The sequence below is a fragment of the Eucalyptus grandis genome, chromosome 4, assembly GCF_016545825.1.
Source record: "Eucalyptus grandis isolate ANBG69807.140 chromosome 4, ASM1654582v1, whole genome shotgun sequence".
NCBI lineage: Eukaryota > Viridiplantae > Streptophyta > Magnoliopsida > Myrtales > Myrtaceae > Eucalyptus > Eucalyptus grandis.
In genome coordinates this window covers 25,555,425-25,573,931 of record NC_052615.1, presented here as the reverse complement: position 1 = coordinate 25,573,931, position 18,507 = coordinate 25,555,425, and the positions used below count along the sequence as shown (strand labels likewise).

At 37.7% G+C, this 18,507-nt stretch overlaps 1 protein-coding gene and 1 long non-coding RNA gene across 2 annotated transcripts; one reads left to right on the top strand and one right to left on the bottom strand.

Moving 5' to 3' along the window:
- The first annotated feature begins 8,966 nt into the window (after positions 1–8,966).
- LOC104442896 (protein ACCELERATED CELL DEATH 6) lies at positions 8,967–14,546 on the top strand. The gene is made up of 5 exons (XM_010056272.2): positions 8,967–9,567; positions 10,728–11,026; positions 12,773–13,087; positions 13,922–13,929; positions 14,147–14,546. Exons 1-5 carry the CDS (start codon positions 8,967–8,969, stop codon positions 14,544–14,546), a joined length of 1,623 nt encoding a protein of 540 aa, XP_010054574.1.
- Positions 14,547–15,239: 693 nt separating this feature from the next.
- On the bottom strand, positions 15,240–16,706 carry LOC108959003. Its single transcript, XR_001986470.2, has 2 exons — positions 16,281–16,706; positions 15,240–16,176 (listed from the first exon to the last, which is right to left on the bottom strand). It is a non-coding gene; the product is annotated as an uncharacterized LOC108959003 (long non-coding RNA).
- Positions 16,707–18,507: the final 1,801 nt, after the last annotated feature.

Sequence of the window (18,507 nt, the reverse complement as noted above, 5' to 3'; positions counted from 1 at the left end):
TATTATATTTGACGCTCACCCCACTTGACCCTCACCGCTTGCATTTCTTCGCTGACCTTGCTCATCATCGAACCCATTGGGTCAGTACGATCCTCGATTGCCTTTTCAAGAAGTATAAAAAATGAAATAAAAAAAAATTATTGGTTAGTCCTGGGTTAACCTTGAATCCGAGCTGCACCCATTGGGTCATTCTGATCCTCAATCGATTTTTTAAGGAGTACAAAAAATTAAATAAAAAATTATCACTTGGTCTTGGGTTGACCTTGGAACTAAACCGAACCCATTGGGTCAGTCCGGTCCTCAGTCCCAAGCTCAATAAGATCGGTCCTCGGTCCCAAAAATTAAGAACTGTACGGGTTGGTCCTAGAGTTAAGGGGTGGACCGGCCCAACCCGAACCATGCTCACCCTTAGTTTGAAGACCCATAGAGATGAAAATGGGCCCAAAGCTTTTTGCTTTTCCCTTTTCTTTAGTAGAGGCTGATTGATGTGTGAAATTAGCATGTTGAATTTGTAAGGAAAATCATGCATGATGCTTTCATGCTGATGCACAAAGGTATGCCTCATGATTAATACATTCATCCAAACCTCCTTTTTTTTCTTTTCTATCTCAATTTCTTTTATGGATTATTATATGATGATTTTTTAACTTTCCATATATAGAAATATAAAGATATAGACTAGAAACGACATCTCTTATGTCAATGGACACCAAATGGATATTAAATGAATGGAATTGTAATATGGATGGAATATAATGAAATAGAGCCACTTTGAGGTTTCCTATGAAATGAGGCATGTAACGAAACCACTACGAAGAAGTTCTGGGAGTTACGAAGGAAACTTTGAGCTCATATTGGTTATGAGTTGAGAACGGGAATTGGACTCTCTGAGATCGAATCTCCCATTATTCCTTAGTAGCTCAGCGGTAGAAGCTTTGGGATGAGAATCCCTTCCTTGATCATGTATGTTGATTTCTTTGTTGAAAGGTCTCGCAAAGAAGCATGCGATCGAGAGATAAATGGAGAGAAGTGATCAGGCAAAACACCAGCCCTCACTGCAAAATAGTAATCATGATTCATGCCTCGTGTGCATGAGTTCTCTAGGTATCTGGTGAGAGATCCAGAAGGAGCTGTTCCTAATTGCCTGAATACGTTTGAATATATCCCACATACGTGGGAATAGATATGTGGATATATTCTACATCATTTTGATCACTTATACCAATCACATTTTCATCCACAAAACAATAAGGATCAAAAAGATTTCTTGGAACCCCCAATAGTTATAATTGGGGATAATTATCATAAACCTATTGTACACGATCAATTCAGTTTTAAATATTTTAATTTGACTAATTTTGTTCTAAACTTTTGGCAATTTATTAGTATATCTGTTTCGCCATTTTTTTTTTTTGTCAGTACTGTTTCGCCAATTTGGTTGGCAACTATTGACATGGATGCCGCTTTCCTATGTGGCATGGGCAACCAAGGGCTTTGCACTCCTCACCCTGTGGCTGGCAAGGGTTGCCAGGTTAGAGTTTGATAAAATGGAGAAAGAAAATAAAAGAAGTAAAAGGAAAATAAAACAAGAAAGAAAAAAATAAAATCTGAAAAAATTATAAAAAAAAAAATTGTAAAAATTATCTATATTAGTGCTAATTATGTTACGTAAGATGGCTGGCATTCACATCACCTTTGGCTGGAATGACTACATTAAAGCTAGATTAATCAAATTGAAAGCTTTAATATTGAATTGATATTTTTTTTGGTAAGGCCAAAAAAAAAAAATTGGTAAGATTGAATTGATATTCATACAACAGAGTTATGATTTTTTTTTTTTTGGGTTAATTTTGGCGTTCACTTTGATCCTAGCTTTTGCTCGGAGAAAATTCAATGTGCTCTTAATCCACCATGCAAACATCCCCATCGAAATGAACAAGGATAGTGGCTCCATAAATATTGAGAAGTTTAGGACCTGAACAAGTCCTTAAATTGTTCCCTCCTGAATTGGATATCCCGGGAGGACTTCTCCTCACAAGCCATTTAAGGCAAGTGAGGAGAGGTAGTATGGGATAATATCTCCATTGGGTATATTGAGAAGTTACAACGAAATCACGCTGCATGGATAATGCAGTTCAATCTAGAAAGGCGTGCCCTCAAACTGGAGGTAGGGAGAGATTGTACCGGTTCACCGCAGCGAAGAATCAGGAAAGCATCACCAACCGTCCAAGGGGGGATCGTCCGTACAGTAGTCATGTGTCATAACCTCCTTCTCAGTCCTCTTTGAAAACTCAAGGAAATTTCTTCATGTGCTAACCGTGCTGTCCAATCCACTAGGAAATCTCGAAGAAACTGCTCTGCGGTGCCCCTATTCCCACTCAACTATTTTGGCCATTCCTCTTCGAAAGCCCAAAGAAATTCCTCCGCGATACACGCACCGCACGGTCTCTTTCGCTGAATGGCAGAAAAATATTTGGTAATAACAATGTGAATTGGCTACAAAAGATTTTGATGACGGTAGCGTGGGACAGGTTGATTGATTGAAAACTTCCATGACTATTCCTCCAATAAACCACTCTTACACTAAATTCTTTTTTCCTATAATACTAGACTGAAAATGCCACATGGGAAGTAGTTTTCCTAGTGAATTGATATTTTCTGATTTTTCTTATCATTTTCTTCATACTAAGGGTACGACGTGACTACCATTTTTTATTTTGAATTTTTTTATATTAGAATTCAAATTTTGTTTTATTTTTCTTTTTAATTCAAGATGCTTTTTTTAATGCTATAGATATAAAAAAAAATCATATGCACCTACCCCTTATGATATTTTTATATAAGTTATTTCTCATTTATATCCAACTTTATAATATTTTGGGCAGAAACTAAACATAAGATATGATAAAATTTGTCATATCATGATTTTTATCTTATGTTTTATAGCCCTTTTAAATTTGACGCTTCGTAATTTGGGTCAAGAGAATATGTAACCTTTTATCTTAGGAAATCAGAAAATCCTCTCTTGTTATCCATGTGGACAGAAATTTCAAGAGAGTTGTCTCCAAGAACTTAGAATTTCATGGGCGACGCACATGTGAAATTCGGCTATGGGAGATGCGGATGTTGGCCGGCAAAATTTTAATGTGGATTTTAATCTTGGAAATCAAACTGAGATTAGGGCCCCCTTTGTCTTAAGTCCAAGTTCATTTAGCATGTTAGCTAAATTAAACATAATCCATGACCGGACCAAGTTAAATAACATTTATTTGATGTGAACATGTCATTACTAAAATAAAATGTTGATTGCCTAAATGCAATGCAAAATGCAAAATTGTGCATCACTGATATTTTTATTTAGGGTTAAATCCGATCTCTAATTTTTATATAAGATAACCGACAAGAATGAGAGCCAAAATTTATGTGTTAACATATATTCGCATATGAAAGATTATAAAATTCAAAGGAAGATGCCAATTTGCATTTTGGAAACTATTCTATAAACTCGACAAATTGACTTGAATTCTATCTAAATAATTTATGAACTATCCATATACCTATATAATAATCTTCCTTCCAGTACTCTTTAACAAGTACTTGGAAAGCTCAATAAATGTTGGAGGGGCCTTTTGAGGAACAGTGGCCCATCGCCCCGATGTGGTGGTGCAAAAGTGGGGATGAGAAGGGGTACAGAATGGAGAACGGTACGTTGCTCCCCGCTAGTACGTGGTGGCTCCTTTTCGACGCACTTGATTAAAGAAAGAAAATACCTAACCATCATTTCATGCTTCTCTTCCACGCAGTATCCTCGTCCCCACTTTGGCATTGAATATTTTACGAGAAATATGATAATTACTTAGGATCTATTTAATAGTCATTTTATTCTTGAAAATAATTTTTATTCAAAAATGATTTTTTTATTCTATACCTAAGAATAATTTCTAACCTTTTAAAAGCATTTGACAATTGCTTAAAATTTTTATTTCTGGAATAGAAATGTATTTGGCAAGATTGTTAATTTTTTTGTTTATTATAATATTTTCATACTTTTATTATATTTTTCTTATTTTCTCTATGTTATTTTTTCCTTTTCTCTTTTTCTTCCTCCTTTTTTTGTGGCCAAGTCACGAGCCTTGTCGTGGGTGGGTGAGGCTCAGCCCTTATTTGGTCAATCACCGGCTATTGCCAAGGTTGCCAACCGGCCAAAAGGAAGAAGAAGAAGAAAAGGAAAGAGAAGAAGAGGCAGGAGAAGAAAAGAGAAGAGAAAAAAAAATTAGACTTGATTTTAGGAATTATTCCTAAGAACAATAAACATCACTTTTTTTTTCTTTTTTTCCAAATCTATTCCCAAAAGTGAAAAAATAGATTTTTTTTTCTTGGGAACAAAAATCCTATCAAATGAATTTATGTTCTTTTTTGTTTTAGGGAGCAAAATAATAGAATCGAACAAACATATCTTTAATACTTGTAAATCTTTTAAATTTATATAAATTGTGGTACTTTTTTTTTATGAAAATTACAAGAAAACACGCATGATTATGAGTTGTGACTTTTTAGTGAATCACAGAAGTGGAGACTATTACTGACCGGACTTAAATTGGGGATTTGACCTAAAGTTTTGTACCTAACTTCATCTATCATAAAGTTTACGCACACAGATCTTCTTGTGGGACCGGGCTTGGTTAGGGTTCATACGGGCGAGACTTCGTGACTCGCGTTGACCTAGACCTATGAAGACTAAAAAAGTAAGTCAAGGATCTGTCAGTCAAAAAAGGAAACACAGGAAACGTCCGCTTACAATGACTGAGGCAATTGTGACACGATCACTCCTTCCACCTGGATCCACTATCGTCATCATGTTCAATAATTGAGTTCAGTCAGATGCGGGCAACCAAGACAAATTTCTGAAATCATGCGCGCGCGATGCTTTTGATCGATGACAAGTGAAGACCAAATGGTTGAAAAGTCCAAAACAAAAATAAAATATAAAAAGAAGCTGAAGGTGAGTCCCAAATATCAATGTACCCGAAGAATTCCTCTCACTTGAACTCGGTGCTTAAATTGATAAGTTCCCTTGCAACTACTCTGTGTCCGAGAGTAGTAAAACAATCCACCGTATAACGGTCCGTTTAATCTTCTCCTTCCTAGTCCTTTCGGGGAACTCAAAGAAATTTCTTCCTTGGACAAACCGTGCTGTCCAATCCTCTAGGAAAGCTCGAAGAAACTCCCCCACCGTGGCCCAATGCCCGCTCAACCATTTAGGCCGTTCCTTTTCGAAAGCTCATAGAAATTCCTCCGCCAACATGTGAAGTGGGGTTGCTCCTCCACCAAGGTCAAAAAATTAACATCTCAAGTTTATATGTGGAAAAAAAAAAGGTTTACATGTGAAAAATAACTTTTTGAAATCCCGGGCAAATTTTTTCATGTTGGCCGCTCATTAATCTTGCTTCCATCCTTATTTGTGAAGATATTATGTTAGCATTTTGGAAATATCTATGACCCCATGTATTTTAATTGTGTACAAATTGCTCTTAGTTAGGTTATTTGCACAGGCTAAAAGTATGGGTTTAACCAATTCGTAAGCCCTTGTAAAGTGTTTCATTAATCTCCAAATAGCGGGATTTCCACGTCCGTGCCCCTAGATTATATTAAGAAAGAAAAGTTACAAAATGATTAATTTTGATATGTCAGTTGTTGTAAGAAAATCTTTTGATAAGCAAAGTGAAGATAAGGGAGGACAAAGGTGCAAGTGGGTTTATTCGCGGTGTTTGCAAGACTGTATTTCAATATGTATGCTTTATTTTCTGGCCAAAACGAAAAAATAGCATTACCTGACCTTGCCGCCAACATGAATTTGTCCTCTCTAACCTCGATTCCTGTTCTCCCACACGGCGTTAAAATGCATCATGCTAGATTCAAGTTGCGGGAGATTTATCAACCGGTACAACATGTCCCACGAGACCACCGCACCAACACATAAATTTCTAGCCTTGGTCACCGCTCGCTCACACCGGCATGGCTTCAAAGCCCGTCATGGATAAGAAGCATGTTTGGCACCAAAACTCATAAACTAATTAGGTCGTCACTTAATAGTATATAATATATAGATCTTTAGTGCGTACATAGGTATATCTATCCACGAAATTCAACAGGTGGGGAGTGGTAATTGGACTAGCGTCTTGACGAAGCATCATGCATTTTTTAAATGAGGCTTATTATCCTTATTACCCATTTATAGTGGAATATGGACAATAAAAGCCGATTGGAAAGTACACGTAGTTTCATATAAACTACTTTAAGTTAGAGTCACATGTACAAGCCAAAGGCCTATACTAAATTGGTTCATGGGGCTAAGAAGGTGTTCCATGAACTTCCAGATTCCTGGATCTACATGCCTATATCTCGGAATTAAAAAAAAAAAGACTTTCTTAGGTATTGTCCAATTAACCTTATTTTAGTGTGCTAGAAAGTACCTTTTCAAAGCATTTCATATATTGAAACCAAGAAAAAAATGTCACTTGGTTGAGTGATTTAAATCTATGGATTATTTCGTTACTAATACTTATAAGCAATTAAGAGATTTTTATATGCTACACACAAGGGTGATATTAAGCTATCAAATATGCTACATATAATACTTAGGACGCGTTTGGCAACTAGCCAAATAGTGTTTGATTAAGTTTTTTTTTTTTTTCTCGAGAATAGATTTGGAATAGAAATTCATTTGGTAAAATTTTTGTTCTTGGGAATAGATTTAGAGTAGAATCGAGAAGTAAAAAAAATTGATTCTTTATTTTTGGGAATAATTTCAGGATCAAGCCAACTGAAATTTTTTTTTCTTTTCTCTTCTTCTTTCTTTCTTGCCTTTCTTCCTTTTCTCTTCTTCTTTGTTTCTTGTCTTTCTTCCTTTTCTCTTCTTCTTTGTTTCTTGTCTTTCTTCCTTTTCTCTTCTTCTTTGTTTCTTGTCTTTCTTCCTTTTCTCTTCTTCTTCCACCGCTGCCGCCATTAGCCATTGCCGTTGCCGCTAGCCACCATCGATTATGGGTTGGGCGAGGTTCGGCTCACTAGGCCAAGCGGAGGTCCGACGAGCTCGCTAGAAGCTCACCTAGCCATTGGCAAGCCTCGCTCGAGCCTTCCCCTGGCCACCGACAAGCCTTGGTTGGGTTGGGCGAGGCTTGACCTCGCTGAGCCACTATTAGGTCGACATCGCTCGGCCAAGGTAAGGCTAACTTCGTGGTGGCCCAACGAGATTGAGTCTTGCCGACAGCGGATGAGCTCGACCTCACCAAATCTGGGCGAGGTCGAGCCTTGTGCAACTTCTAGCAAGGCTCGGGCGACGAGGCACAACCTCGCTAGGTGTGGCCTTCTTTGGGGGTCGGCGACCCTTCGACGAGGTCGTCGCCCCTCGTCGGCTAGTCGCCAGTCATCGTAAGGTCGATGACCGGGCGAGGAAGAAGATATATAAAAGAAGAAAAAAATAAAATTACTAAAAAATTAGAAGAAAATGGTTTAGATTAAAAATTTTGAAGACGGTGTCAAACGCAATTCTATCTCGAGAATAAAAATTTTGGGCGGTTACCAAACGCATTCATAATTTTATAATTTATTCTCGGGAACGAGAATAAAAAAGAATCATTTCGATCGAAATCGTTCTTAAGAATAGAATAGTTATTAAACGCATATTAACAGCTAAGGGTGCATTTAGTAACGTTTCTATTCAAAAATTGTTTTAGGAAACGAAATAGAAAAAATTATTTCTTCCAGGAAAACAATTTTTTAACGAAGAATGCATTTGATAAGCGCACAAAATTTCTATCCTGGAATAGAAAAATAATAGAAACACGTTTAGTAAACTTGTATAATTTTTTTGTTTCTTTTAATTTTTTAATATTTTTATTTTATTTTTCCTTTTTCTTCCTTTGGCTGGTCATTGGCATCGGCCATGGCCGGCAACCGGCCAATGAGGGCCGGTGATGCTCTGTGAGGTCACCAACCCTCGACGGCTGGTCGTTGGCCATGGTCAAGGCCAGCGACCGGCCAAAGAAAAAAATAAGAAGAAAATAAGAAGAAAAGAAAAGAAGGAAAAAATAGAGAGAGAAAAATTGTTTCTAAAAAGTGTTCCCGATAACAAGAAATAAAATTTTCTTGTTTCTTGTTCCTGTTTCAAATTTGTTCCTAGGAGCGAAAACAAGTCCCGAAACAAAAATATAAACAAATGCGTTTTTTTTTCTTTTTTTATTATTCTCTAGAATAAAAGAATAGAAATGATGTTCATAACAACAAAAAAAAAAACACAAACAAATAGGCCTTAATAATTTTTGCAACCGTTACTGATTTCATAATGTTTTTACTTTAATATTTTAATGTTAAAAATGGGGTTGGGGCGGAGAACGAGGTGGCAGTGGTCGTGGCGGACGTGCTAAGTGGTGGCAGGTGGATGAGTGGCCGTCTTGAAGCTAATGAATGAACAGCGGTGTCAGGCCGCGGGAGAGACGGAGGTTGTGATAGCCGTGGAGACTGGAGTGTTGATTCGTAGAATGTTTTTTTTTTTTTTTTAACAGTATTCGTAGAATGTTGACTTGGCTAAAAAACTATCGGAGATGGCTTTTATTGCTACATACTCGCCGGGGGAAGGCATGTGAGTCAAAAGTTACGATGTTCAAGGAGTATCGTGCGTGTGCAATGGTTTTGCTTTTAATGAAAAGTGGACGACAAGATGATTCAAAAGTCATAAAAGATAACAGAAGCTGCAGGGAGACCTGGCCGTGCAATTATTTTGTTTTGTTCTTTTGCTTGATCTTTTTCCTTTCAATTTGCGGGCGAGAGAACGGAAACTTCAAAGAAACAGGTCAATTTGGCTTTTCGAAAACTATTTTCGAAAGAAATTCCTCCCACTTACTCATTGCTTATATTCGCAAGCACATGCAACCACTCTGTGTTCTGGGAAAGGTAGAGAGAAGGTGAGAATGCATCCTGAAGTGTATAAGGCCGTAAAGTTGGGGGACTTTGATTCTCTGAAGAAAACAATTTCAGGAGAAGACCTTTTCCAACAAACAAGTCCAAAGAAGAACAACATTCTTCACATTGCAGCTCAACACAAGCAGGTATATTTCATTGAACAGCTTCTTCAATGTCCATCAGGACCATCCCTTCTTTGGGAGTGTAACCACAAAGAAGACTTTCCCCTACACATTGCTGCTAAAGTGGGAAGTTGCAAAACGGTTCAAGTCTTCATTGATCTAGTGAAATCACTTGATTGGGTTGTTGAAGACGGACAAGTTGATGCATGCAAAGATCTACTTCGAAAGCCGAATTTACATAAGGATACCGCACTGCACTATGCAATAAGAGGAGGCCATGATGAGATGGTGAAGTTGTTGATTGACAAGGATCCTCAACTGTGTAATATTACCAATTCTAGGGATGAGTCCCCACTTTATTTGGCAGCACATCAAAGGCTTTCAATTACCATTAAGCTTATTTTAGATGCTTTCCCGTTGTCATCCTCTCATAAGGGCCCTAAAGGACTGACAGCTCTACATGCCGCGGTGCACTACTCGCTGCCAAGTAAGTATCATAAGATTCTGAACCAACGAAACAAATTTTAACAGAAGTTTTCTGTTCTTCGTGCATGGCTTCTCTTAGGTGAGAGTGCTGGTGGTAGCCGTGATGGCTGCCATATATGCTAGTATTTTGTAAATATAATAGTAAGAACAATATTATTTGTTTATTGTTAGTTTTATTTTGGGGAAAGGTCAAACCTTTTCCCAGGGACATCCTCTTGACCACTCGTATACGGGGGTTATGTTTTGAAAGTATTCTAGTTGTTATTCTCATTACTTTCTCTTTATTGCTTTATTCATTGAATATTAAATAAGTTAAAATCGGTTTGTCTTGTCCTAGTATGAGGACTAAAAAAAGAAAATTAGAGTTTGCACATGGTTTCATTGGACAGAATTTCCGGAGGAGCCACTTGTGTCTAGGATTACGTAACCATTCGAGAAGATTCACTGCTCTAAAGATAGCATTTTTCACACGGATTCAATTTCGTTCTACATGTTTTTCCGGATCTTGTTCTCTTGCTTTTTCTGACTTTTCTTCGAATTTCACCGGCACCATCGTCATCATCAAGCCCTCCTGTGATGGAAATGGCAGCAATCATCACCATCACCATCACACCCCTCCCTGTTCCCTTTTCTCCCTCATCCAGTTCGTTCCTTTTTTCTTTTTTTTTTGTATCCGTCTTTGTTTCGACATTTTCTCCCGATTATTATTTGCTTTTCTGTTTACAATTAATGACGGGGCCCATTGCAACATATTTGGAAAAGATCAGGGTATCGGATGCGAAGCCCTAGAGGCCAAATTATGACAGACTTGGGAGAACGGGCGTGGGATGATTTTACTTTTGAAAATGCAGAAGGTGCCAACTCCTCATTTAATATTGAAATTTTCTATTGAATCGAGTCGGGCACGATACCTCTGTAAAATTATTAGCATCACGCTAAAAAGCCACGGCCTTTTATTCTGGCCTTTAAAGAGCAGATGCCTTCCTGAAAATAAGATAAGCTTCTTCTCAATTGCCTTCACGAATTTCTAACGATTTCACTTATCAAAAACAAAAAATTTACATGGGGGAAAACTTAATGGGATGAAATGCAATTTTTAATATCCATGTCAGGATGCTAAAAACGGACTCATCACGACATAATCCTATTTTACTTTCAAAGATTGGTGGGAAATCCTAGTGACGAGACCAGAAGTGATCAAAGAAGGAGATGACATGGGGTGGACTCCTCTTCATTATGCTGCTTGCTTTGGCAATGTTAAAGCAGTTGGACTACTCCTGAAACAGGATACTTCTGTGGCATATGTCTTAGACAAAGAGGAGGAATCGGCGCTTCACATTGCAGCATTTCGAGGCCATGTCCCTATCATTGACATGCTCGTTACATCCTGTCCCGATACTTGTGACATGATAAACACCAAATGGCAAACGGCTCTTAATGCAGCCGTTATCGGAGGACAAGTAAATGTAGTCAAGCACATATAAAGGGAGCCAAACCTAGAGGATCTCATCAACGAAGAAGATACAGATGGAAACACGGCTCTGCATTTGGCTGCGGTTCATAGAAGATACAGAATCGTGTATACACTTGCACGAGACAAAAGGGTGAACCATTTTGCTACAAATAAGGATCATTTGACTGCCTTTGACATTTTTTTTACTAGTGAGGAGGTATGTTTACTTGAACACTAGAAGAGCTCGATTTGTTCACTTGTGGAGAAATTTCTTCGGTATCCTTTAGAAAATGTGGCTCGGGTGATACTCATTTTGGGTGCAAAAACAACCCAATTGAATTCTTTTTGGATCAACTTCGTTGAAAAAGTAGTATGCTTCAGTGAGTGAGACCAACGTTTGAAAAAGGGGCTCCGAGAGAACGGATTTCATACTTCATATCAAACTATATTTAATAAGGATGTCGGGTAGATTGAACTCTGTGGCTGAGCCACATTGCCACAAAGCTTCATACCCTTCCACTTCCCTTAAACATTAATTAGCAAACTAGCTATACATCAATTATACAAAATTAAAAGCTTTTTCTAATCCAACTTAATCTCTCATTAATGTTCCCAGGACAAAATATCAACATCAATTGACATACTTACTACTAATCGTACTTTTCATAAAATAGTCACTAAATCTAAATTCAGGATTTCAAGTGTATATGATTTTTTCGTATTTATGAGTTGGTATATAATATTTTTTATTATTAACCAAATGTGTTGGGTCATTTTTTTCTTCAAAATACAAAATGATCTAAAAATTTGGTGTGCGCACAAAAATGATTTAGTGACAACATAAAATATCAAATTTTTAGACTATTGAAAGACTTGATTAAGCCATTTATATGAGTATTGCAAAAATAACGAAAATTTGTAGCTAAAAATTTGTGTTGACATTTTTATTTTTAGTCTATAAAATAGTAAATATTTTGCATTGTCATATAGAAATTTCATCTTGAAGAATAGTTATCTTGCTGGTAGTTATTATTGCAAAAATGTTAAAAATAGAAGTCTTTATAAAAACCAATTAATACTTATAGTCTTAAACCATTTAACTCATTCCCACTTGTAAAGGCCACACTTAGAATTTGATTACATAACAAAGGGAAAAAAATATCGAAGTGATTGCCAACAGTTAACTACAAATGAAAAAAATAGTTTAGAACAATTTTAAGTTTGAATACATTGTTTTTAATAAAAAATTATACAAGAAATGTCTATCTTATTTATGTTGAGGCTAATGCAAATAATTAGGGTAGGATCCTCTAAAGTTAGGGGATAAGGAAAAAAAGAAAAATCGATAATAAATATGGACTGTTTAATGGCCCTTGTCTGAGCTGTTAAAAGATGAGAATATTTTGTACAATAATTAGCTAAAATCCTTCTGTTTCTTTTCTGCCCCCTTTCAAACAGCATTTGAGATGAAAGAGAAAACCTGCACTCGGCTCCATCTCAGAAAAGGACTTCAAATAATTCCTAGAAAATTTCATTTGGATATAGCATACTTGAAACTGTAATGTTTACTCCAGAAAAATCTATTTAATGGTTTTCTATACGTTCTATCTTATCTAAAAGAGATGAATTCACTGAATTCTGCATTATGTTTTAGGACTCGATAGGAGTGAATTTTGAGCGTGTAAAGTGATGGTCTTGAAATATTTCTGTGGGAAAGATCACTCATTAATTAATACTTTGTGTACATTTTTAGGTCAGCCTCAGAATTATTGGAGTTTTACCTATGTTGATGAGATCTCATGGATTCCCAGTTATTCATGACTGGGTTATTAAACATGTTAAGAAGAGATTAGACACAAAATTTGTTGGGAGTCAACCAGCTGGGTCTATAACCACAGGAAATAATACAGCCAATCGAGAAAATTCCGAGTCAATAAAAAGCATTGTTGACTCTCAACTACTAGTGGCAGCGTTCGTAGCCACAGTGACCTTTGCCGCGACCTTCACGATGCCCGGAGGTTACAACAATGACGGACCTAACCAAGGAATGGCGACTCTTGCTGGCAAGGTAGCTTTCAAAGCCTTTGTGATATTTAACACTATTGCGTTCAGTTTCTCAACCCAAGCATTATTCGTACGATATGATACCTCTTGTTTGAGCGATCAACAAAAGATGGACTAGACCAGGTTTGTCGGATCTCGCATTCACCTCGCCATACTCGGGATGTTGCTAGCCTTCGCTTCGGGTACATATGTAGTATTGACTAGAACCATCGGGCTCGGAATCGTTCCCTATGTTGTGATTGGATTTATCTTGGCTGATTACCTCATCGGGGGTATTCGCAAGCCCGAAAAGCATTTTTTGGCGTTTCGTATTCAACCCTTTGGATCCTTCAGATCGTTAAGGCTTCATTATGGGATACGCTAGCAAAGCTGCTAATAAGCTGGGCCGGTTCCAAATTCCGTGACCTTGTGCACGAGATTTTTTTTCCTTTTTTGTTTTGTCAGCCGTAGAATTCGTGCACTTTTACGTCAGCCGTCCAATTTTAACTCTCAACATCGACCCGTTGGATTGACAGCCAGCAAAATTGTGGTGCTCAAGATGACTGGAGCGCAACAAAGGCCAACGAGTTGATGAGCTTTATCTGTTTTTGCCGTCGATTGCCCTTACTTTGATTTCCATAAATTCTTTGAACATTCTTCTTCGTTGGTAGATGTTTGAAGTTTGTGAGGTATATTTACTGTTAAGTTTGTTATCCGTGTTGTAATGAATTTACCAACGTCAAATTAATTTGTAAATTATCAACTTCTTCTAAAGTTTACTAGTAGACAGGATAGCCGTATTAAATTTACCAACATGGAATTGATTAGTAACTTAACAACTTCTTTAATTTTTTTCCAGTGGATTGGGTAATAGATTAGTACGATACCGACATTGGCAATCTACCAACCCTTTTGAAGTTTTACAAGTGGACTCAGTTAAAAATTGCAAGTTAGCAATATTATAATGCATTTACTAGCGGTAAATTTCTCTTAAGTTTTACGAGTAGGGATAAATAGAAGTCAGTACACTGCGGAAGGTTTGCCGAAGGAGTCCATTTTTTAAAACCTTTCTGATGTCTAACAGTTTTGCGTTCCTTTTCTCCGTCATGGCAATATTCTTACATTATGCAAGTTTAACGTTCCGCTATGGTCAAGAGCCGAAATATATCCCCACCGTGGAAGGTCGCATTCAAATTGCGATGCTCGGGCTGTTCGTAGCCTTTTATGTGGGGCTGAATCTGGCACGGGAGAGGCTCCCCGAGAGTATCGAGGAAGGAGTCCGTGTTTGTGTTGCGTATGGATTTCTCTTTGCTGTGTGCTTCTCATATGAATTATCTGACCCCGAGGCTCATTCGTGGCTGCTACGTAGGTGTCCCTTTGGATATATGCGAAAGTTCTTGCTTGATTGCGGGATACACTGTATCTTTTTTGATTTCCCTGACCCCGAGGCTCCATTCTGGTCGCTAGGGAATCTAATTAGTTGAGCCTTCTATAGTCCGGTGACCTTGTGCACGGTAAATTTTCCTTTTGGCTTTGTCGGCCATCAAGTTCGAGCACTTTTAAGTCAGCTGTCCAATTTAAAACCGCCGTTATCGACTGTTGGTTTGTACTCCGCTGAAGGTTTGTCAAAGACTGATGTTCACTGGCATATAGTTGACGTTGCCATTGAATCGGCACTTGCCTTCGACTTCTATGCATCTCTTTGTGGCGCGCAAAAACCGCAGGAAGTAACTTTTTCTGCATCTATTAAGAGCAAGAGTCATGGGTGATGATGCTTCCAATTATTTCAAAAGCTTCAGAGGCCTTCATAGAAGTAGTCATGTCGTCGTTCTCTGTAATCTCAGAACTTTCAAATCAATCCCGGGAGTAGCACCAGCAAATATTTAGGTACGCGAGGCAAAAGATGTATCACCATATCAACCTATAAAAATTCAATCCCGCACTTAGTCAATAACAATAATTTTAAGACTTGATTTTGCTTTTGTAATAAATTCATTACCTCTAAAACTATCTTTTCCAGAGTGGTCCATCCCTCCTGACACGTCTAGGAAAAGATGGATTTTATTGCACTTTTTGAAAATTTTAAGACTTAATTACACTTTGTGATAAGTTTTGTGACTTAATTGCATTTTTGAAAATTTTAAAACTCAACTGTATTTTCGTGACAAATTTCAAGATTTTCAATACATTTTACTCAATACAAATTTGCTAGAACCAGATTCAGCCCAATCGCATCTTAAACCCATTCCTGAACATTACTACACTAAACCCATCCCCATGACAAATACACACCAAGTCCACATTAAACTTATTTTCCATTGAAAAGGGCCTACTTTCTTTTTTTTGTTATTCTCCTCTCTTTTTATGATCGTTGTTCATCCTTGACGCCGAGTCCACCATTCCCAGATCCATTTCTCGTCGAAGTTCAAGAGCTGAAACAGTAAAATTATCAACAGATATTCACCTAAATCAGTACAATTCAGTGACTACGGCCATCCTCCGTCACCATCAACTCAATCCTCCACAATCGCAACGGTAGAGGAAATGGACAGAACATAAGATTGGAGAAACAAACCGACACGAATGCTTCAATGGATCGACGCTCTGGCCATCGACCACCACCCATCACCTCAGAGACAAACATACATGGGAATAGAACAAGAATAGGCGTCAGTCTCGGTCAATGTGTAAAATTCTACAAAATCATGCTCAATGACCAACGAATCAATCATTAGTGTGCAAACTAAACTAGTATATCTTCAGATTTAGCAGAAACTCACTGGTACACTTCGGAGTCATTTTATCAAACACGTTATGTGCATTTGGTGGAGAAGTGAAAGCAAGCACGATGACTTCAGGTTAGAGATCAGATTCAGACAAAATCAGTTTATCGGGTTAGAGATCAGGTTCAAACGAAATCAGTCCAAGTACGCAATCGTCAATATGAATACGAATTTGAGCCGATTCTATCCTAATTTAGGACATGCCATTTTGGTTACTTTTATTCATAAAAAAAAACAGAGTATGGTAGGGAAGAGAGATTACCTTGCCGATAAGGAGTTCTTGGTCGCGATTACTGGTCGAGTTCGCACCAGGAGGATTTGGAAAACGTCGCTGGTGAGGATGAGCACCGCTAACGAAGTTTAAGACAAACGCAAATTGCTTCAAACAGAAATGGCAACGAAGAGGCAGGAAAGGATTCAGAAGAAATAACCGACAGAGTGACTTCTGGACGCCCAAAAACCTCGCCAGTTCAAGTCCTCTTTTAGTACGCACGTTAGTTGATGCCCGGTGATGGTAAACCGATGGCGATTACCGGTGGATGAGGATGACCGAAGAAAAAGAAAGTCCAAAGACGTGCAGAGGGAGTGCGAGCTTTTCCTTTTTCTCGATCGTCCTAGCCCGTGTGTTTTCTCTCAGGTGTGCCTGCGTGCCTAAAAAATGGTTCCCTCTCCCATCAGTGTCTGCCTGAGACTGATGATCGACGATGGCCGGAGGAGGCGAGCACCGTCCGACGGCCAAAGGAGGAAGGCGACGTCCAACGGTGGCGGGGGAAGAATACACAAGCGTCTCGAGCGGAGCTTCTCTTCCAGAGCAATTTTCCTATTCTTTTTCTCTCGCGGGATCAACGAATTTGGACATGGGCCGTGCGAAATGATCCGGGCTGAAGCTGACCTGTCTAGCGAATCCAACAAAACTCCTCTTGTGGGCTATATAGAATATAGATCATGACCATATATTTATATATGTTGATTTGCTTATTGTTTGTTTACCTATTTATTGTGTTGGTTCTTCTTGCTATTTGTTTACCATAAGATTGTAGGGGAGGAAGCTCGGTAAAAATGATGATTTCCGTAATCCTCGGTATTACATTCAACATGGTTTTACTTATTTATTTATTTATTGTACATTCAACATGGTTAATCATCCGTATATAAAGCTTAGAAAATGTTTCAATTCCGTGCATGTCTTGGTTCGCCATACAAGATGCAATTAAAATAGGATTACAACCATTAAAAATTTCAAATTGATTTTTTATAACATATTTTTCCCATACTATATTTTCATCTCTCAAACTGATTTCTCAAAACACAATTACCTCAAACCGATAACCTAACCCAAATCTAACATCCTTTAACATTTTAGAATCTAATGTTGAGGGTAAGTTTCAGGTCAAGTTACTAATTTTGGGATTTTTGAGAGACAAAAATTAGTTTAAAAGACACCTTACCAAAAAAAAAAAAAACAGTTTAAAAGAAAAGTGTCGTGCATTTTTTATTAGACAAAAATTAATTTGGATAAACGTACCAAGAGGATAAAGGTTTCGAATTTTTAATGGCATAAACCTCAAAAAAAAAAAAATAGAACAATTAATTCCAAGCCATATCAATGTTACCAGAAATTAAAAATATTGCAGTTCCTTGATTTTTCATATATCTATGCCTGTGCAAGTTCTCAAGTGAATTGTTAATTGGAATTTGGTTACAGGAAATAATTATCAAAAAATGGAACCTTTGAGAAAGCATGCTTTCTAAACCATGGGAACATCTTATCCTAATCTAGCTCAAATACTCTACCAGTGCTTATCAGCTTCTATTTCAAAAAGGATAGATGGGGAAAAATGACAATAAAAATGCCATAATTTTTTATGCTTAATTTAGGGCTAAAACTTTTTGAGTGATCATTTGAGTGTTGAGGAAAAATAATCATTTAAATGCCCCCCAAAATAAATTCCAAGGCTTCATCTTAGGCTTGTTTAATAAAATTTTTATTCACACATGGCTTTTCATATAAATAAGAAGTCCAAGCGGGGAAATATTTTCATCCAACAGGGCAACATGAACAAAACGACAAGGCGTCTCTCTCCCCCCAATAAAGACTTTTCTCTGATATCTTCGCGACATTCGACCAAGAACTGATTCAAAATGAATATACTGTAGTAACCAAACAAATGAAGCGGAAGCTCACGAATTTGGGACAGAAAATTGGAAAAAGAATTTGGTTTTACGTAAAAAGAGGTGTGGATCTGAAGAAAAAGAAATTGGGAGGTTGGTTCGGTCTTGTTTTGATTTGAGAGGAACTATTGCATGTTGGAGGTTTGTTTTGGATAAGCTCAGTTTCGTGTTTGCGTAAGTGATGAGCGAAAGGGCAAAAGAAAAATAGTGACACTGAAAAAAATCTCAATGTTCTTGCGTTTGTGTATGCATAAGGTGAGGAGAAAACTTAGCAAACGCAATGGAGAAAGAGGGCTCTGTAACCTCTCGTTTGTCTTCATGATGCGCCGATTCTCCTTCGCTTCAGCTCGGGACGATGAAATTGAAGAATGGGTGAAGGGGGGACCGGTTCTTCAAGCTTAGAGGAGGAAGAGGAGGCCTTGAAGTGAAGATGAAGCCATGAGTGGAGAATTGAAAATAAGGCCCTGTAGTGAAATCGTATCGTGGGCAA